The sequence below is a fragment of the Urocitellus parryii genome, chromosome 1, assembly GCF_045843805.1.
Source record: "Urocitellus parryii isolate mUroPar1 chromosome 1, mUroPar1.hap1, whole genome shotgun sequence".
NCBI lineage: Eukaryota > Metazoa > Chordata > Mammalia > Rodentia > Sciuridae > Urocitellus > Urocitellus parryii.
Window position 1 is genome coordinate 19,764,310 of NC_135531.1, and position 22,464 is coordinate 19,786,773.

Sequence of the window (22,464 nt, forward strand, 5' to 3'; positions counted from 1 at the left end):
ACTCTTTTACAGCCTTTAAATACCTTTTACAATTTATCCAGTTCTTTACTTAGTTTTAAATTTTATTTTCTGTCTTGTTTATTTTTGAGATTGTAGTACCTTTATAACAAAAATATATCATTTGAATATAACTTTAAATAAGCTTAATTCTGGCCTAATTTTGGAGCCATCCTAACATGGAATAAGGTGAGAGTCAGAGTCTTAAATCAGATAGGGGGGCTCTTGACAAATCTAGGCAATCTATTTTATTTCTAAAGTTGATCTTTACCTCTTTCTTAAATATAATTTACAAAGTTTTCATATATTGTTTCCCAAGTCTAAGTGAATATCAATTAACACAATACAACAGTACATATAAAACATGAATCAAGGGCTGGGGATGTGGCTCAAGCGGTAGCGTGCTTGCCTGGCATGCATGTGGCCCAGGTTCGATCCTCAGCACCACATACAAAGATGTTGTGTCTGCCGAAAACTAAAAAAAAACAAAATAAATATTAAAAAAAATTCATTCTCTCTCTCTCTCTTTTTCAAGTCTGGGGAAAGTAAATTCTAAAACATGAATCAAGGGCTGGGGTAGTGGCTCAGCGGTAGTGCGCTTGCCTAGCATGCATGAGGCACTGGGTTCGATTGTCAGCACCACATATAAATAAATAAAAAAAATTTTAAAAAGTTCATCAACAACTAAAAAAAATATTTAAAAAAAATGAATCAAACAAGCTAAGAGTGCTCCTTTCTTTTTGTGGAAAAGAAAATTTTTTCATTTTCTACATTGTGGAACTTTAAACAAATTAGGCTCTCTTTATTATCTTTCAAAAATACACTAAATTTCCATTCTAGTGTAAAGCATCATAAACTGTATATAAAACTTACTGATAACAAGTTATCTTTATCTAGTTATAAAACATTAAGTGATATAAATAAATCCCCAGTTAAATTTACTATTTTCTTTTTTGTTGTTTTTTAATTAATTTTTTTAATTTATATATGACAGCAGAATGCATTATAATTCTTTTTTATTACAATTCTTATTACGCATATAGAGCACAATTTTTCATATCTCTGGTTTGTATACAAAGTATATTCACACCAATTCGTGTCTTCATACATGTACTTTGGATAATGCTGACCATCACATTCCAACCATCATTTTTACCTCATGCTCCCTCCCTTCGCTTCCCACCCCTCTGCCCTATCTAGAGTTTGTCTATTCCTCCCATGCTCCCCCTCCTTACCCCAGTATGAATAAGCCTCCTTATATCAGAGAAAGCATTTGGCATTTGAGTTTTTGGGATTGGCTAACTTCACTTAGCATTATCTTCTCCAACTCCATCCATTTGCCTGCAAATACCATGATTTTATTCTCTTTTATTGCTGAGTAATATTCCATTGTGAATATATGCCACTTAAAAAAAATCCATTCATCTATCGAAGGGCATCTAGGTTGGTTCCACAACTTAGCTATTGTGAATTGTGCTGCTATAAACATTGATATGGCTGTGTCCCTGTAGTATGCTGTTTTTAAGTCCTTTGGGTATAGACCGAGGAGACAGATAGCTGGGTCAAATGGTGGTTCCATTTCCAATTTTCCAAGAAATCTCCATACTGCTTTCCATATTGGCTGCACCAATTTGCAGTCCCACTAGCAGTGTATGAGTGTACCTTTTCCCCACATCCTCACCAGTACTTATTGTTGTTTGTCGTCCTAATAGCTGCCATTCTGGCTAGAGTGAGATGAAATCTTAAGAGTAGTTTTGATTTGCATTTCTATAATTGCTAGCAATGATGAGCATTTTTTTCATAATATTTGTTGTTTGTATATTCTCTTCTGTGAAGGGTCTGTTTAGGTCCTTGGCCCATTTGTTGATTGGGTTATTTGGTTTTTTTGGTGATTATCTTTTTGAGTTCTTGAAAACAGGTAAAGATTCTAATTCCTTTAAGACTTAGTTTCCCTAAGTAAGACACAGGAAATTATCTTGATAGATAACAGCAGATCAGTGTTTTAGACTTTTTTTCAAATCAGTGAATAAAAATTTCACCTTCAAAAAAAATCCCTTAAATGGTGCTGGGGCTGTGGCTCAGCGGTAGAGTGCTTGCCTAGCACGGGCTAGGCCTTGGGTTCGATCCTCAGCACCATATAAAAACAAATTAATTAATTAAAGACATTGTATCCAACTACAACTAAAAAAATAAAAATAAAAATTTTTTTAAAAAAATCCCTTAAATGGCCTGGGGATGTGGCTCAACTGGTAGCGCGCTCGCCTGGAGTGCGTGCGGCCCGGGTTCGATCCCCAGCACCACATACCAACAAGGATGTTGTGTCCGCTGAGAACTAAAAAATAAATATTAAAAATAAAATTCTCTTCTCTCTAAAAAAAAAAAAAAAAAAAAAATCCCTTAAATGATGGCTGTGTTGGTTCTGCGTTTACAGCTTAGTGACAGAGTGCTTGCCTGGCACATGTGAGGCACTGGGTTTGATTCTCAGCACCACATAAAAATAAATAAATAAAACAAAGGTAGGGCTGGGGTTGTGGCTCAGTGGCAGAGCACTTGCCTAGCATGTGTGATGCACTGGTTTCCATTGTCAGCACCACATATCAATAAATAAAATAAACGTCCATTGACAACTAAAAACTTAGACAATCTATAATTTTTTTCACTTTCTTAGTTTTGTCTTCTCTTTCATGTTCAGCTTTAGTACAAGAATATAATTTTACCCTACAATACTTTCTCATCTAGAAACACACATTTTCATTTTTAAAACTTTTTATATTTCCCTTCTTCCAGTTGTTCACTCTTTTTTAAATTTATGTTTTGAAACAATCCTTATGAAATTTCTGAATTTTGACAAATTACTTCTTTTGTAATAAAATGAAATACTTAATGATTTTTACAGTCCTTTCATCAAAGCTCATCTGAAACTTTTCATACTCCTTATGTACAGAATTGTACCTTTTAGAATTTTAACTTTTGGTAACTTTGCTTTTAGTTTAGGCCCAGAAGTAAAGCAACCTTAAAATTGCTTTTCCAGGGGGCTGGGGTTGTGGCTGATAGCATGTGTGAGGCCCTGGGTTCCATTGTTGGCACTGCGTATAAATAAATAAAATAAAAGACCATCAATAACTAAAAAAATATATATATATTAAAAAATTACTTTTCCATTTACTAACTTTTAAGAACACGTTTAGTAGACCTGTATATATTTTACCTTATGGCGTTTAAGAAGCCACATTTAAGTTTATATTTAGCAGTTGATGTTTTAGTATTTTAACTTTGCAAAAACTTGTAACAAACACATTTATCAATGTTTATCCCATTCATGTTAACTCTCATTACCCATTTTTAACTTAGGGTACCCATGAAAACCAACATATCAGAGAAGTCTAGTTAACACTTTAAGTCAGTTAATTCTTACCAAAGAAAAATTCTTACATGTAGTGGACATTGCACTTTAAACATTTTATAGAAATTAATGTTTTTTTGATTGATTGGTCAACTAGAAAACCTTGTGGGTTAGAAATTTTAAAGACATCTTTACTCTTGCCAATGTAAATTGACCCTTTAGAAATTTAAACAGCCTGTCCCAGAGTTTTTTTTTTACAGTATAATTCAGACATGATGGGTCTGTACAATTGGGAATAGAGTCTGGCAGCTGTGATGGATGCTAAAATCCGAGGTTTAGGTGACCGCTCATCCTCCATGAGATAGATTTACTCCTACCATTACCAGTTCATTTTCCTTGTTAGGACTCTCCAAAGAAGAAGACCTCTTTCATTTTTAAGTGCATTTGAGAGTTGACCTTTGGATAGTCGGCTTCTGAATAAAAACAGCATGAAAACAAAATTAAAACAAACACAAACAAAAAACCCCCCAGTTAGACAAAACAAAAGTAATCAGAACAAAATATCTTACTTCAGATACACAGGACCAAAGGAGAATTCACCTGAAAAATTATGAGCTCAGAAAATGACAAACTTGGGAGGAATAGCATGGCTGTAATTACTTTAATAAAGGAGCATGTGAAACATCTATATTAGACCAGAATGTGCTTTTGAATCAGATTAGAGTCAGTCCAGATATTTAAAGAATGTGAGAGCCCATGAGTTCCTCAGGAAAAGGTTCTTAAGGGAAAGAAGACTTGTACATATCGGATCTTTCCATTTTATGAATGTTCCTAGGCCTAGAATTTTTATTCCTCTGTTTCATTAGGTTTCTATAGCTGAGTTTCCCTTTGTGTACTCAACCTTATTGAGGGTTTCTTGTAAGTCCCAAGCTCCTATGTACTCAGTACCCACTTAGCTGGGGATTTTTCACACTCCCTGAGCTCCTGCTGCTGTTGCCCTCCAGGGAGAATGAGCTGTTGAGGTGCCTGGACTTTGGATCTGCCACATCCATAGGCTGTGGTGCTATTGTGTGAGTTAACTGCTTGTAACTTTCCATTCAGCTCCATTTCCCCTCCTGCTGCCCTTCTTACATCCTAATGTTACATTTAAGGTAAGTACTATATTCTGAAAATGGACCACTAGACTTTATTTCTCACATAAATAAAACTAGTAATAAGATAAAGACCTAAGTATCAAGAAACAAAAATTTTTACAAATTTAGTTATAGGTTTATTTCTTAAAATTTGGCTTTATTGAAGTTCTCTTAAATAAAGTAGATGAATGTGAGTTAATATATCTGAAGTGGAAATAGGAAATTATAGCATTTTCATGACATAATTTAGATACTTTGTTGTTCTTATCACATTATGAGAAAATCAATACTTAATTTTTTTTTTTTTTTTGTATTGGGGATTGAACTCAGGGGAACTCAACCCGAGCCGTATCCTCAGCCCTATTTTATATTTTATTTAGAGACAGGTCTCACTGAGTTGTTTAGTGCCTCGCCATTGCTGAGGCTGGGACTACATGCATGTGCCACCATGCCTGGCAATACTTATCTTTATTAAATTACGGATTACTCTAGAGTAGCTTGACCATAGAATATGATAGAATTTAATTTTTTTTATACCCATGAAGCTTCTATTTAGATTTTTAGGACATATGCATTTATGTTGTTTGTTGTTTACTAGTTTTTACAAAATTAATGATTTAAGTCAAGTTAAAGATATTTTTACATTCCCAATTTTTTTTTTTTTAATTTTTATTTTTTTATTTATTTTTTTTTTATTGGTCGTTCATAACATTACATAGTTCTTAATACATCATATTACACGGTTTGATTCAAGTGGATTATGAACTCCCGCTTTTACCCCGTATACAAATTGCTGTATCACATCAGTTACCCTTCCATTGATTGACATCCAATCCCCACTACACAAAATAAAAAACCATCTGCCTACAAGGGTTCAACGGGATAATCTCACACTCAGTGTTTCTTAATGTCTGATGTTTGGCTTTCTTGGGGTGGGGGATGGGGGATGAGGCCTCCTCCCAGGCAGGTTGGTGTCCATCATCACAAAGAGCTGGGACCTGGCTCATCCCGCAGCCGCGGGGAGCATCGCCCCGGCGGGGGCCGGAGCCGGGCCGGGCCGCCGCAGGGAGGCGCCGCCCGAGCCTCGGCGGATCCCCGAGCCTCCTCCCCCAATTTTTCTTAATTTTCAGAATATGAACCTGTAACTGTTCCTCAGCTGTTGGTTCCAGATGTACATCTCAATGTTGAACTTCCTACTAAAATATCAGAGAAATCTTTGTCTCCTTCAGCACCTGATATGGTAATAAATTATGTATTCAGAAGTTTTAATATTGTACTGAAATTTATTAGTTTTTTCTAGATATTATACAATTGAATGGGTGAAATGAAGCTAAAAATCTCATCTGTGTAGCTTTGTAGGAAAGATCAAAAATCAATTTAAGTATTATGCCCTGGAATATTGTAAACTAAAACCAATGAGACTTATTTCCTGCAGCTTCCCTAAGATTAGGCACATAAAAGCTCTTCTTGCTTTTTAGTAATAATAATGAAGAATTTAGCTTTTTAGGGGTGGGAGATAGAGTGGCTATCCAAGGTAATAAGAATGATTTTTATGTGCTTTAACTCAGGTTGGACACACTTATATAAATGTGGTTGACATTGAAGCTGATGATCTACAGGAATTACCTGTCAGAGCAGAGCCTTCAAATGAGAATGTTATCAAACAGCAAAGTGATCATCTGGAGGTCCCATCATCTGCAGACTTACATTATCTGGCAGCTTCAGTTACCAATACTTCTCCCCCACACAATTGTAAAAGTCAAGGTAATAACTTTTTCCTACTTTAAATACATTTTGAAAAATTTCATAACATAGCATTGTTATTCCTACTCAAATCTCATAGCTCCCTTTCTGAAAGCCCACTGCAGTTTTAGATGTTTATATTTCACATTCAGAAATTATCTCTTAAATCTTTTAATTCACCTTCTTTAGAAGTTCAGAATCAATCTTTGTACATCCTTCTTCATATTCTTGATAGAAGCTGCCAGTTCTCCTGTGGACTTATTTTCTGAGCCTCCAAGAGTGACTCCAGCCTGTCTAGATGAAAAAACCTGGAGAGCAGACTTTACAGAAGTGAAGGAACCTGGGATCTCCTCAGTGACTCCATTAGAAAGTCAGCAGGACCAAGGTGAATGACAGAAGATGTATAGCATGACTTTCCCTCACAAATTCCTGTTATGATGGAAACTAGCACTAATGCTTGATAATTGCAAAAGAAACAGGAAAGAGATTTGTCCTTTGTTAAGTGGAGAGGGCAGGTAGATGAATGAGCTTAGCCATTAAGCTAGCACCATGTTTTACAAGGAGACTATGGATGTACTTGTACATGTATCTTCTCAGTTAAGGAGGCTAAAATATAAATATCCTGTGGGAGTTCTTGAGTACTTTGATGCTTAAAATGAATTCTTATGTTTAAAAAGTTGGGAAATTCTGCAGCAGAACAGACGTAAAACATAGGCATGGTAGCCAACATTACTTAACCAGTAAAATATTTAGTTTTAAATAAATCAGGTTATATGTGGCAAATTTTTATAATATTTAGAAGAATATTTCTCTACAGTATACAGTTATTATATCTTATGAATGGTTAGATTAATCCAATTGGCAATCAGACTTTCTACAACAGAGCTGATGTCTTTTCTAGGTTCCACAGCTGTTGGAATTCTGGACCCTGCTTTGTTGCAAGATGCAGGTTCATTGTCTGTCAACAGTGGGCACTCAAGAGGTATAAGGAGCAAGAAAGGGATGGGAGGAGGGACACATCACTTTAGGATGTTTGTGTATCACTTTAGGATGTTTGGGGATGTGCATTATAGCTGCATAAACAAACAGGTGCCAACATATCAGATTTTGAAGCCTTTGCCCTCTCTCTGTTCTGTCTTGGGTAGTAGTATGTACAAGTGGTGGGAGTAGCAAGATTTAAGAAGCTAATAGTCTTTCGGGCTGGTGAAGGATATAGAAACTGGAGTGAAAGGAGCTTGGCTTTTGGATTCAATTAGAACACACCTAGGTTTCAATCCCAGCTTTATTCCTGAATAGCTTGGAGATGTTTTGCAAATTTACTAACTTTATCTGATCTTTATTTGTTTCTCTGTGGGACACAATTGCAATCTCATAGGGTTGTCCAAGTGCCATGGCTGCTTAGGTACCCTTAGTCTCCCTTCATTTTCTTAATTTCTGAAATCCGGGAAAACTGGAAGCAGATCCATCTCCCTGAGACTCCTGAGTAGCTAAGGCCAGCATTTTAAAGACTACAAACTTCAGGTTAATTTTCTTTATCAGAAAGATCAGGTCTGCAATCAACCATTTGGAGATTCCTTTCTTAAGGAGAATATCTATTTGCAAAGATACATTAGTTCTATCTACTCTTGAAGAGAAGAACTTAAAAATGCTAATTTAAAAGGAAAAGCTTTATATTTTGAAACTTAATTCCATCATGGTATTTATAGTAATATAGTGTAAAGACTCAGAATATAATTGCACATTAGAGTTGAGTGGAATTTGCTTGACAGGAGAAGGATCAGGGAAGGGAAGAATAGGGTCTCTAGGTATTAAGAGTAAACAGTTCTTGTTTTAGGGAGACCTGCTCACTATTGTGAATTACAGTAGCTTCCTATTTTAGAATCCTTTTCCCATGAAAGATAGCATCAGTAACAGCAGGCAGAGTTTTTCTGACCCACGGAAGAACATTTCAGGTCAGTGAAACTCAGTTTTAACCCTCCTGTGTGATTTTCTGTTAGTGAAGTAGAGCGGAAGAAGGAAGTCTGGATTTTAAGCATGTTCATCTCTTTTGCTGCCTTTACCATTTGAAGTTTGTGTGCACCAGATCTTTCCTGTTAAGTGTTAAGGGAGATGTGTTTCAGGCTGTTGAGAAACATGGAGGTTAGACAGATGGTAAAATATTGTGAAAGTCAAACTGAAAGAGGTAGGGAAACTGCCATTGCATTTACCATTGTCTTCTCACAGAAGGTTCACCTTAGATTGGGACTGAAATGTAACAATCATTTTTGTTTACCAATTCACATTTTTTTCAAAGAACTTTGTTTTAAATTTGATCTTCACAAAACTTCTCAAGTTAAGTGAGTCAGGCATCATAATTCACTTTACCTGTTCTTTATTCTGCAAACACTAAGTTAGGAACCAGGTACCAGGACTAAAGAAGAAAGGACTATGCCTTTAACCTGTGAGCATACCTATAGGGGGAAGAAAGACAGGTAATTATGGGGTTGATTATGATACAGCTTGGAAAGGGCTGTGACAGTGGCATGGATGAGACCTTGGGTAATACAGCATCTCATCTATTTCAGGGGAGGTTTGGGGCTATTTACGGGAGAGACACTAAAGTGGAATGAAGTAGAGTAGGATTTAGAGAGAAAAAGAGCATCCAGACTGAGAAAATGGACTATGCAATGATTCAGAAGTTTGATGGAGCCTGCCGAGTTTGAGACAAGTGACGGTCAGTATGCTTGGAGTCAAACAGAGTGTTTTTTGTTTGTTTAAAGAAATAGCAAGAAATTGGGCAGGTGGTACATGCCTGTAATGCCAGAGAATCTAGGAGACTAAGGCAAGAGGATTGAAAGTTCAAGTCCCACCTGGGCAACATAGTGAGACCTTGTCCCAAAGTAAAAACTAAAAAGTGTTAGGGATATAATGGTAGAGCACCCTGTGTTCAATTCCCAGTACCAAAACAAGAAAGGGGAAAAAATAACAAGAAATGAGTGCCATTGTCTGTTATATTGAGGTATTTGGGCCTTTGAAGTGAAGGCACTGGAGAAACACAGAAAGGTACTGGGAAGAAAAATAAATATATCGAGTTGATCAGTGGTAGTAGGATTGGAGGTATTCAGGAGGTGGAATCAATCCTTGGTATCACTTGGCTCTGAAGGAGAGACAAGAACCTTGAGTGACTCTCAGACTGGGGACTTGGGAAACAGGGTAAATGGTAGTGCTGTTCATTGAGTTGAGAAACAGGGAAGAGGGTTCAAAGTGGTAGGAAGCAATGAGTTCAGTCTACTGTGCAGCTGGAGTTCAGAGGGAGTACCACATGGCCTTTAGGAGTCATTTGTGTGACATCGCTCAGATATGGTGAGAAGAGTGAGGAGAGATCTGTGCTGAGGCTGGCACCCTGAAGGTGCCTGTGGATAAAGGAAGGCCTAAACAGGATGAGTAACACAGGGAGGGGAGACTGAGATGCCAGAAGGAGAGTTCATTTTAAAAAAGAAGGTATCTCAAACTTGGGTCTGGAATCAATTGATACTGGTCTGTGGAGGTTTGGTATTTATCTGAGATCCCACATAAAGTTAGCAGTAGCCATCATTGGACCTAGTATGTGATGATTTTGGTTTTCATTGGTTTCAAAAAGTCATAAAAATGTTAAAGTTTCTTTTTTTATGAATTATCTGTAATAGGGGATAAAAATAACATTCAGACTGCCTCATATGTAGGACTTGTGGTTCTAACATTCTTAAGGGTCCTTATTTCACATTAGACAAATTGCAAAAGAAATACAATTTATAAGTATATTAAATTTTTTTTCAGTGCTGGGGATTGAACCCAAGGGGCCTTGCGCATGCTAAGCAAGTGCTGTACCACTGAGCTACATCCCCAATTCCCTACATATATTTAAATTAAAACTTATTTGGAAAATAATGTTATGTTGCCTTACAGTAAGATCGTCCAAAAAATGAGATTTATCATTATCTGCCTCTTCCTTAATTACAATCAATTCTGATTTTACTATAATTAATATTTAGATCTACCAAGACCAAGATTCCAGTTCCAAGAACAGAGCACAAAGTCAAACTCTGCAGAAAATTATCTGCTGTGGAAAGTGCTGCAGGATGTCCCTGCAGCTCGCCATACTGCAGTTCGCCCTGTGCCAAGCCCTGCAGCTTGCCGACTAGAGTTTCTCAACGCTAAGCTTCAGAAAATTGATGAACAGCTGTTATCAATTCAGAACATTGCCGACAACATAGAGCAGGATTTCCCCAGACCTGAAATGCTAAGTTTACATCATGAAAAGGTAGTTTACCCTCAGTTTTTTTAAATTATTGTTATTTTTATCAGTAACTGAGTTATTAAATTTGTAATTTTAAAACACTGGACTTTTTGAAATAATGGGAAATTTGGTTTCTTTAAGCTAGATTTTCTGAATTTCAGAATTACTGATATTTGGGTCAATTTGGGGATTTGGGGAAGGGGGGGTGTTTGATTTTTCAGAGACGGATATCAAATCTAGAACCTTTGTTAGGCTTGGCAAATCCTCATGACTGAGCTATAGAGTATTTGGCAGCATCCCCGGTCTTTACTCACTTGCTGCCAGTAGCACTTAACAATCAAAATTGCTTTCGAACTGAGTGGCACACACATATAAGCCCAGCAGCTCTGAGTTCAAAGCCAGCCTTTCCATAGTGGCTGTGCTGATTTACATTCTCACTCACAGTGTGCAGTTGTTATCCCTTGTCTTTTTGATAATAGCATTCTTTTTTAAAAAATGTTTTTTTTTATAGCTGTAAATGGACAGAATGCCTTTATTTTATTTGTTCATTTTTATGTGGTGCTAAAGATTGAACCCAGTGTCTCACGCATGCTAGGCAAGTGCTCTTCCGTTGAGCCCCAGCCCCAGCTCAATAATAGCCAAATAGGACCACCATTAAGTAATGATATTAATGATGTTTGTTTTTTATTTTTTTGACATAAACTTAGAACTGTCACATTCCAACCAAGGTTGAATATCATAACAGTCCTAGGAGCCCCTTACTTCAAATGATCTCTTTTTAAAAATTTTGTTCTAATTAGTTATACATGACAGTAGAATGCATTTTGACACATCATACTTAAATGGAGTATAACTTCTCATTCTTCTGGTTGTACATGATGTAGAATCACATTGGTCATGTAATCATATATGTATGCAGGATAATAATGTCCATTTCATTCCACTGTCCTTCCTACCCCCCATTCCCCCTCCCTTCACTCCCCTCTGCCTAATCCAGAGGACTTCTCCGTATTCCCTAGCCACACTGAATTAACATCCACATATAGAGAAAACATTTGGCCTTTGTTTTTCTGGGATTGGCTTATTTCATTTAGCATGATAAACTCTAGCTCTATCTATTTACCAGCAAATGCCATAATTTCATTCTTCTTTAAGGCTAAGTAATATTCCATTGTGTATATATACCACATTTTCTTTATTCATTCATCTGTTGGAGGGTATCTAGGTTGAGAACCTCTTTTTTTGAAATTGCCTTCTGAGCTAGTAGAAAAGCATATCTGAAGCCAAATACTTTCCTTCCTCCTTAGTTTTGATACTGCATTGCTCACCTCTTGCAGAAGTCCATGATTCACTCCTTTCTTCAACACACATTTATTGAGCATCTACTACATATGAGACCTTGAGCTAAGTACCTGCTCTCTAGTAGCTTAGAGGCTAAATGAAGGTAGAAGTATACACTAGTAAGTACATATGAACTGGGTGCAGTGAGGACACGTACTATGCCTGGGTTGTTGTGGCTAGTCAGAGTAAGGGAAGATGTGGCCTCAAAGAGACCTGATTGAGGTGATTCTTGGAGCTGGTAATGAATTGATAAATTGGATAAGGAAAGGTTGACAATCACTGCGAGCAAGAGCAGAAAGGTGTCAAATAGCATGGAATGTTTGGGGAACTGTATAAGCATTACTTGGTGGTAGAGGCCAGTGGGATTGGGCTTTGGATATCTGGCATCAGAGAAAGGATGGGACAAATAAGAAAAGAAAGGATTATTTGTCATGCCAGGTGACTGGGAGTTTATCCTATCAGCAAGCAAAATGTTTAACATTATTTTAAGCATTAGGGTGATATGATCCGATACAGTAGTGTGGAGGATACATTGAAAAGGAGAAGACTGGAAACAGGGAGACCAAGTGGGTCAGTGATTTTAGACCTGGTCACTTATCTTGGAAACTTGTTTGAAATGCAAATATCTTGGTACCATTTCCTTGAGATTCTGATTCTAAATAGTTCTGAGGTAGAGACAATATTAACAAACTTCAATTCAGCTATAGAACAGGTAATTTCAGGCTGCCATTCGCCTGCGTCTCGCAGACAAATTACTCAGGCTCAGTGCTAAAGAACCTGCGGAAACTGCTTCTTGGAGCCTGCTCCTATCAGAACATACACCGAGCCCGGAGCGGCCGAATTCTGGCTCCCAGCACTGCTCTGGCCCAGGGCTAAAGAACCCGCAGAAACTGCTTCTCGGTCTGGGTCCTGCTGAATACTGTGGAGGCCAGAGGGGCAGAGCAGAGCCGCCGCCCGCGCCCGAAACAGGCCCAGTGACCCGCCGGCATGGTATCACTTCACCCCAACTGCAGTAGGGGCCTAGCAGAGCAGCCGCCCGCACCCGGAACAGGCCCAGCGACCTGCCGGCGTGGCAATCATGTCACCCCATTTGGAGTAGGGGCCGAGCAGAGCCGCCGCCTGAGCCCGCAAGGTAGGCAGACCTGCGACCGACAGGCAGAACAGGCCCAGCGGCCTGCCGGCGTGGTAGACACGTCACACCAATTGGAGTAGGGGCAGAGCAGAGCCGCCGCCCATGCTTGGAACAGGCCCAGCGACCCGCCGGCGTGGCAGTCATGTCACCCCATTTGGAATAGGGGCCGAGCAGAGCTGCTGCCCGCATCCGGAACAGGCCCAACGACCCAGGGGAATGTTGTCACGTCACCCCAATTGGAGTAGGGGCAGAGCCGAGCCGCCGCCCGCGCCCGCAAGGTAGGCAGGCCTGTGACTGACTGGCGGAACAGGCCCAGTGGCCTGCTGGCGCAGCAGACATGTCACCCCATTGGAGTAGGGGCAGAGCAGAGCCGCCGCCCGTGCCCGCAACGTAGGCAGACCTGCGACCGACTGGAGGAACAGGCCCAGTGGACTGCTGGCATGGTAGACACGTCACCCCAATTGGAGTAGGGGCAGAACAGAGCCGCGGCCCGCGCCCGGAACAGGCCCAGAGGCCCAAAGGCATAGTAGTCACGTCACCCCAATTGGAGTAGGGGTAGAGCAGAGATGCCGCCCACACCCGGAACAGGCCCAGCTGACCCGCTGGCGTGGAAGTCACGTCACCCCAATTGGAGTAGGGGCAGAGCAGAGCCGCCTCCCGTGCCCGGAACAGGCCCAGCGACCTGCTGGCGTGGAAGTCACGTCACCCCAATTGGAGTAGGGGCAGAGCAGAGCCGCCTCCCGTGCCCGGAACAGGCCCAGCGACCCGCTGGCGTGGTAGACAGATCACCCCAATTGGAGGAGGAGCACAGCTGCTGCCCGCCCTGCAAGGGAGACTTTTCAACTATACAAGAGCAATATAAATATATAGGGGGAAAATTTCAAAAACACAACAGTTTCACCAAGCAGAAAGAAATGCGAGCAGTATGAAAAGACAAGGAAAGAAAGGTCCACAAGCAATGCAGGTCAACTCAACTTTAGAATAGGTAATAGATGCAGCAGATGGAATGTCAGATAAAGAATTCAGGATATACATGCTTCAGATGATCTGGAGTCTCAAGGAAAATCAGCAAAATCAGACAACGAAAGATCACTTTGACAATGAATTACATAAACAAATCCAAGAAGCAAAAGATCAACTATACAGGGAGATAGAGGTTATAAAAAACAAACAAACAGAAATCCTAGAAATGCAGGAAGCAATAAACCAACTTAAAAACTCAATTGAGAATACTACCAGCAGAGTAGAACACTTAGAAGATAGAACATCAGACAATGAAGACAAAGTATTTCAACTTGAAAAGAACATAGACAGCTCAGCAAGACTGTTAAGAAACCATGAGCAGAACATCCAAGAAATATGGGATAACATAAAGAGACCAAACTTAAGAGTCATTGGGATACAGGAAGGCATAGAGGTCCAAACCAAAGGAATGAGCAATCTATTCAATGAAATAATACGAGAATACTTCCCAGACTTGAAGAATGAGACAGAATCCCAAATCCTAGAAGCCTACAGGATGCCAAATGTGCAAAATCATAAGAGATCCACACCTAGACACATTATAATGAAGATGCCCAACATACAGAATAAGGAGAGAATTTTAAAAGCTACAAGAGAATGGAAGCAGATTACATTTAGGGGTAAACCAATCAGGATAACAGCTGATCTCTCAACACAGACTCTGAAAGCTAGAAGATCCTGGAATAACATATTTCAAATGCTAAAAGAAAATGGGTTCCAACCAAGAATCGTGTATCCGGCGAAATTAAGCTTCAGGATGGAAGATGAAATTAAAACCTTCCACGATAAACAAAAGTTAAAAGAATTTGCAGCTAGAAAACCATCTCTTCAAAAAATCCTTGGCAAAACACTACAGGAAGAGGAAATGGAAAACAACAATGAAAACCAACAGTGGGAGGTAGGATAGTAAAAGGGGGGGGGGAAATAATCAAAGAGGAAAACAAATCAGGTTTAGTAACATTAATAAACAAATATGGCTGGAAGAACAAACCATATCTCAATAATTACCCTAAATGTTAATGGTTTAAACTCACGAATTAAGAGACACAGGCTAGTAGAATGGATCACAAAACAAGACCCAACAATATGCTGCCTACAGGAGACGCATTTGATAGGAAAAGATATACAGACTGAAGGTGAAAGGTTGGGAAAAATCATATCACTCATATGGACTGCGGAAACAAGCAGGAGTGTCCATACTCATATCAAATAAAATAGATTTCAAGCCAAAGTTAATCAAAAGGGATAAAGAGGGACACTACATACTGCTCAAGGGAACCATACACCAACAAGACATAACAATCATAAATATATATGCCCCAAACAACGGTGCTGCTATGTTCATCAAGCAAACTCTTCTCAAGTTCAAGAGTCTAATAGACCACCATACAATAATCATGGGAGACTTCAACACACCTCTCTCACCACTGGACAGATCTTCCAAACAAAAGTTGAATAAGGAAACTATAGAACTCAATAACACAATTAACAACCTAGATTTAATTGACATATATAGAATATACCACCCAACATCAAGCAGCTACACTTTTTTCTCAGCAGCACATGGATCCTTCTCAAAAATAGATCATATATTATGTCACAGGGCAACTCTTAGACAATATAAAGGAGTAGAGATAATACCATGCATCTTATCTGATCATAATGGAATGAAACTGAAAATCAACGATAAAAGAAGGAAGGAAAAATCATGCATCACTTGGAGAATGAACAATAGGTTACTGAATGATCAATGGGTTTTAGAAGACATCAAGGAGGAAACTAAAAAATTCTTAGAGTTAAATGAAAACACAGACACAACATATCGGAATCTATGGGACACATTGAAAGCAGTTCTAAGAGGAAAATTCATTGCTTGGAGTTCATTCCTTAAAAAAAGAAAAAAACAACAAATAAATGATCTCATACTTCATCTCAAAATCCTAGAAAAAGAAGAGCAAAACAACAGCAAAAGAAGTAGAAGGCAAGAAATAATTAAAATCAGAGCTGAAATTAATGAAATCAAAACAAAAGAAACAATTGAAAAAATTGACAAAACTAAAAGTTGGTTCTTTGAAAAAATAAATAAAATTGACAGACTCTTAGCCATGCTAGCGAAGAGAAGAAGAGAGAGAACTCAAATTACTAGCATATGGGATGAAAAAGGCAAGATCACAACAGACACTTCAGAAATACAGAAGATAATCAGAAATTATTTTGAATCCTTATACTCCAATAAAATAGAAGATAGTGAAGACATCAATAAATTTCTTAGGTCATATAATCTGCCCAGATTGAGTCAGGAGGATATAGACAACCTAAACAGACCAATATCAATTGAGGAAATAGAAGAAACCATCAAAAGATTACCATCTAAGAAAAGCCCAGGACCAGATGGGTATACAGCAGAGTTTTACAAAACCTTTAAAGAGGAACTAATACCAATACTTTTCAAGCTATTTCAGGAAATAGAAAAAGAGGGAGAACTTCCAAATTCATTCTACGAGGCCAACATCACCCTGATTCCGAAACCAGACAAAGACACTTCAAAGAAAGAAAACTACAGACCAATATCTCTAATGAACCTAGATGCAAAAATCCTCAATAAAATTCTGGCAAATCGGATACAAAAACATATCAAAAAAATTGTGCACCATGATCAAGTAGGATTCATCCCTGGTATGCAAGGCTGGTTCAATATATGGAAATCAATAAATGTTATTCACCACATCAATAGACTTAAAAATAAGAACCATATGATCATCTCGATAGACGCAGAAAAAGCATTCGACAAAGTACAGCATCCCTTTATGTTCAAAACTCTAGAAAAACTAGGGATAATAGGAACATATCTCAACATTGTAAAAGCAATCTATGCTAAGCCTCAGGCTAGCATCATTCTGAATGGAGAAAAATTGAAGGCATTCCCTCTAAAATCTGGAACAAGACAGGGATGTCCTCTCACCACTTCTGTTCAACATAGTTCTCGAAACACTGGCCAGAGCAATTAGACAGACGAAAGAAATTAAAGGCATAAAAATAGGAAAAGAAGAACTTAAATTATCACTATTTCCAGATGACACGATTCTATACCTAGCAGACCCAAAAGGGTCTACAAAGAAACTATTAGAGCTAATAAATGAATTCAGCAAAGTGGCAGGATATAAAATCAACACGCATAAATCAAAGGCATTCCTGTATATCAGCGACAAATCCTCTGAAATGGAAACGAGGATAACCACTCCGTTCACAATATCTTCAAAAAAAATAAAATACTTGGGAATCAACCTAACAAAAGAGGTGAAAGACTTATACAATGAAAACTACAGAACCCTAAAGAGAGAAATAGAAGAAGATCTTAGAAAATGGAAAAATATATCCTGTTCATGGATAGGCAGAACTAACATCATCAAAATGGCGATATTACCAAAAGTTCTCTATAGGTTTAATGCAATGCCAATCAAAATCCCAACGGCATTTCTTGTAGAAATAGAGAAAGCAATCATGAAATTCATATGGAAAAATAAAAGACCCAGTATAGCAAAAACAATGCTAAACAGGAAGTGTGAATCAGGCGGTATAGCGATACCAGACTTCAAACTATACTACAGAGCAATCGTAACAAAAACAGCATGGTACTGGTACCAAAACAGGCGGGTGGACCAATGGTACAGAGTAGAGGACACAGAAACCAATCCACAAAACTACAACTATCTTATATTTGATAAAGGGGCTAAAAGCATGCAATGGAGGAAGGATAGCATCTTCAACAAATGGTGCTGGGAAAACTGGAAATCCATATGCATCAAAATGAAACTGAATCTTTTTCTCTCTCCATGCACAAAAGTTAACTCAAAATGGATCAAGGAGCTTGATATTAAAACAGAGATACGGTGTCTGATAGAAGAAAAAGTTGGCTATGATCTATATACTGTGGGGTCTGGCTCCAAATTCCTCAATAGGACACCCATAGCACAAGAGTTAATAACTAGAATCAACAAATGGGACTTACTCAAACTAAAAAGTTTTTTCTCAGCAAAAGAAACAATAAGAGAGGTAAATAGGGAGCCTACATCCTGGGAACAAATCTTTACTCTTCACACTTCAGATAGAGCCCTAATATCCAGAGTATACAAAGAACTCAAAAAATTAGACAACAAGATAACAAATAATCCAATCAACAAATGGACCAAGGACCTGAACAGACACTTCTCAGAGGAGGACATACAATCAATCAATAAGTACATGAAACAATGCTCACCATCGCCAGCAGTCAGAGAAATGCAAATCAAAACCACCCTAAGATACCATCTCACTCCAGTAAGATTGGCAGCCACTATGAAGTCAAACAACAACAAGTGCTGGCGAGGATGTGGGAAAAAGGGTACACTTGTACATTGTTGGTGGGACTGCAAATTGGTGCAGCCAATTTGGAAAGCAGTATGGAGATTTCTTGGAAAGCTGGGAATGGAACCACCATTTGACCCAGCTATTCCCCTTCTCAGTCTATTCCCTAAAGACCTAAAAAGAGCTACAGGGACACTGCTACATCGATGTTCATAGCAGCACAATTCACAATAGCAAGACTGTGGAACCAACCTAGATGCCCTTCAATAGACGAATGGATAAAAAAAAAAATGTGGCATTTATACACAATGGAGTATTACTCTGCATTAAAAAATGACAAAATCATAGAATTTGGAGGGAAATGGATGGCATTAGAGCAGATTATGCTAAGTGAAGCCAGCCAATCCCTAAAAAACAAATGCCAAATGTCTTCTTTGATATAAGGAGAATAACTAAGAACAGAGTAGGGATGAAGAGCATGAGAAGAAGATTAACATTAAACAGGGATGAGAGGTGGGAGGGAAAGGGAGAGAGAAGGGAAATTGCATGGAAATGGAAGGAGACCCTCAGGGTTATACAAAATTACATACAAGAGGAAGTGAGGGGAAAGGGAAAAATAATACAATGGGGAGAAATGAATTACAGTAGATGGGGTAGAGAGAGAAGAGGGGAGGGGAGGAGAGTGGAGGGGGGATAGTAGAGGATAGGAGAGGCAGCAGAATACAACAGACACTAGTATGGCATTATGTAAATCAATGGAAGTGTAACTGATGTGATTCTGCAATCTGTATAAGGGGTAAAAATGGGAGTTCATAACCCACTTGAATCAAAGTGTGAAATATGATATATCAAGAAATATGTAATGTTTTGAACAACCAACAATTAAAAAAAAGATTGAACAAAAAAAAACTTCATAGATGATTCTTATGCTCTAGTTCTATATGAGGTCCACTGATGGGTGTTTGCGATCCATTGAATACCCATAGCAAAAATTAATGTTCAAAAATGCCTCAACTATAGCAGTAGGAATAGAGGGCAGGATAGAACAGGACTGAAGAGCCTGACAGAATGTAGGAAGTCAGAGAAGACCAGCGAAGACCAGAAGTACCAGAAGTACCAGAAGACCACAGTGGTACCCACATTACAGCCCAGGAGAATGGAGGAGGCATTTTCTAAACTAAGGAAGGGGAAGTACAGGAGCCCGTGCTGGGGAAGGAGGTGCCATGATTTCTCTTGGGGACATATTAAATTTGAGGTGCCATGAGATTAGTTACCTGGACATATGCTTTTGAAGCTGAGGATCTAAATAGGGGTTTTGGAATCATCAGGGCAACATTCCAATCATGATGGAGAGAGCACATGGAGTGAGTAAAAGGTGAAGCAGAGTCCTGTGGGCTCATTGCCTTGTCAGAGTGAGGCTCTGACAGCAGGCTGTTCCACACCTAGTGAAAGCCTCAGGAAACGGCCAGCCAAAGGGGCCATGTGGGGCAGAGCTGCCCCAGGGCTGGTTGTGGTAGGCTGCTGAACAGCTGAGTGTCAGGATCACCCTGACCGTCTTTTCAGAACGTACTTGCTGGCTCTCCTGACTTTGAGGGAGGCAGAGAGTTTCGAGAAATTCGGATACAGCTTCCTCCAGTCCAAGCATTTCAGGGTTGGAAGGTAAAAACTGATTTTTGCTGTCTGTCGCATTTGATAAATGTGTGTTTTGTGCTTGCCTTTGCTGACCTGTTTTTGGGTTCTGTGATGAAATCACATTTATATACCAAAGATTTGCCACTAGAACAGTTATATTAATAATTGTAGCAGAAGCTTAGAGACAATTTCACAGGAATAGTTATAAAAATATTTGCTCAAGTTCAAAAGTAAATTATTCTTCCAGAATGACTGCATTGAAGGAAATAACATTAATTCAAACGATAAACCTGATACAGTGTTTAAAATGTGATTGCCCTATTATTAGAATGTGTACATAAATACAAACACTTTGACTTTCCTAAAGAAAATATCTCATAGACCTAGAAGAGGCAGAGGGATACTGTAGTCAAGGAGCTTTGAAGACCTGGATGGAAATCATGTTCTGTCACTAAAAAAATTGCTGAATCTCTCAGGGTCTGTTCCCTCGTCTATAAAATGAAAGATTTTGTCTAGGTGGTAGTTACAGTTTCTCCCATTCTAAAATTATGTGAAGCTATTTTTCTCAGTCTCTTAAGCCACAAATAGTTTCTTCCTTGTTATTTCTGTCATGTAGCTCATATTGGATTTAATCCCTTTTTTTCATTTATCCCATCAATGCAGATGTTTAAACCATACCCAAAGTTATGTATAATACTTTGAAATGATCAAAGTATTAAACTTAGTTGTTTTGTTGTATGTTTTTTCCTACAGGTTGGATTGATGGATCATGTTGAATCGTCTTCTGGCCCTGAATACAAAAAACCAGTAGCTTCAAAAGCCATCAGCATTTCTGAAGAAGGTGTGTAGGGTGCTCTGTGACTGAAGCCTGGCTTTAAAAATAAGCATGGCTTGTTGGAATATGAGTACTAGAAATAGTTTTCATATGTGAGCTGAAGCCAATCAGCCCCCTAAGTTTTAGAGTAGGATTATTACTTTTATTATTTTTCTGGTTAGTAGGATGTAGAGGGAAACTGGAGGTTGAACCCAGGTCTTCCTGCATGCTAAGCACGCGTTACACCACTGTGCTGTTCCCCTACTCCCCAGGATTATTTTTGTAATAATGTGATAAGCTTTCATTTCAAGGTCATTTTTTTCTTTTTCTTTTCTTTCTTGATTTTAAACAATATTGAAAAATTATTTATTTGATTGATAACTTCTGGTATATACACTAATTCAAATATTTTCACTAAGCACCAAGTAGAATAGTTTCCAATCTTTTTACCAAAAACATTTTGTCACAGAAAGACTGCTCCAAACTTAGTTTATTTAAGAATTTTTTTTGTGTGTGTTTTTTTGTTTTGTTTTGTTTGAGAAAGAAGAAAAAGAAATGTTATTGCTTTGCTAGCAAAGGAGAAACACAGGGGACTCCTGTCCCAGAGTCTGCAATTCTCCCATGTTCCCAACTAGCATGAGATGACCAGATTAAACCCTTATAATATGAGTAAAAATACCTGAAAAGCTTTAACCTATATCTCCTAACTGCGGAGTCTGTTGACCTCAGGCTGGGTAATCACACGCCATAGGCCCACGTGCCAATTTTTCTCCCCCTAAGAGGCCAGTTCCCTTCCCTTTTATACCAGAAAGGGGCCATGATGTGGCTTGGGTCTTTATTTCTGTGGATTTCACCTGCTGGCTGCACTGCAGAGGACTGCAGAGGTTGGTGCTGAGGTTGCTATTTGTGGTTATCAGCTGAACTGGAATTTGAGGTCTTGCTAAGCAGTGGTGAGGTGTTCAGTGTTTTCATTTAATATTGGAAGAAAAATTAGGGTAATTATGACTTTACATTTTGCATTTTTGTTTTTTTCTATAGTAGTATGTACGTGCTTTCTCTTTCTCATTCAGCCTGTCAGCAGTGTGGTCTGTTCTGAAAAACCAGGCTTTGGTTTGTGGATTCTCTCTGTTGTTTCTTAATTTTCTTTTTCATTAATTTTTGTTCTTACCTTTATTTTTCTTCCATTTTGGGAGGTTAGTTTGTTCTTTTTTCTTAACTCTGTTATTTCCCAATATGTGCATTTATGGCTGAACATATTCACACGTGGACCTAGATAAGAGTGGTGACATGCATATCATTTGATGTCCATACAACTAGCTCATATCATAGAAAGGGTTTTTAGCTTCTAAATATTAAGTGGTCTGGGATGTGTTTTTGTAATTGATTTCCATTTTCCTTGTATTGTGATTAGATGATATATATGATGGTATGACTTCTTAGATACTGTTAAAATTTCCTTTGTGGCCTAGTATACATAGTCATTTTTTCTAAACATTCTACATTTATTTGAAGAGAATAAACATTGTCTGTTGGTTGATGTAAGGTAAGTGTATAAATCATTACTCAGGTTTCTAAATTGTATTGTCCACATTTCCAATATTCTTTCATTCTTTAGTCTTATTCTTTTTAAAAATATATTTTTAGTTTTGTAGGTGGACACAGTGCCTTTATTTTATTTATTTTTATGTGGTGCTGACTACAACCGCA

General features: G+C 38.4%; 1 protein-coding gene across 1 annotated transcript in view; it reads left to right on the forward strand.

The window, feature by feature from the left end:
* Cplane1 (ciliogenesis and planar polarity effector complex subunit 1) overlaps positions 1-22,464 on the forward strand; it is a 139,786-nt gene that overhangs the window by 75,553 nt on the left and 41,769 nt on the right. The window contains exons 40-44 of the mRNA XM_077800139.1: positions 5,604-5,713; positions 6,042-6,237; positions 6,452-6,601; positions 10,227-10,495; positions 20,697-20,784. Coding sequence (XP_077656265.1) covers positions 5,604-5,713; positions 6,042-6,237; positions 6,452-6,601; positions 10,227-10,495; positions 20,697-20,784 — 813 coding nt within the window. The remainder of the gene's footprint in view (positions 1-5,603; positions 5,714-6,041; positions 6,238-6,451; positions 6,602-10,226; positions 10,496-20,696; positions 20,785-22,464) is intronic.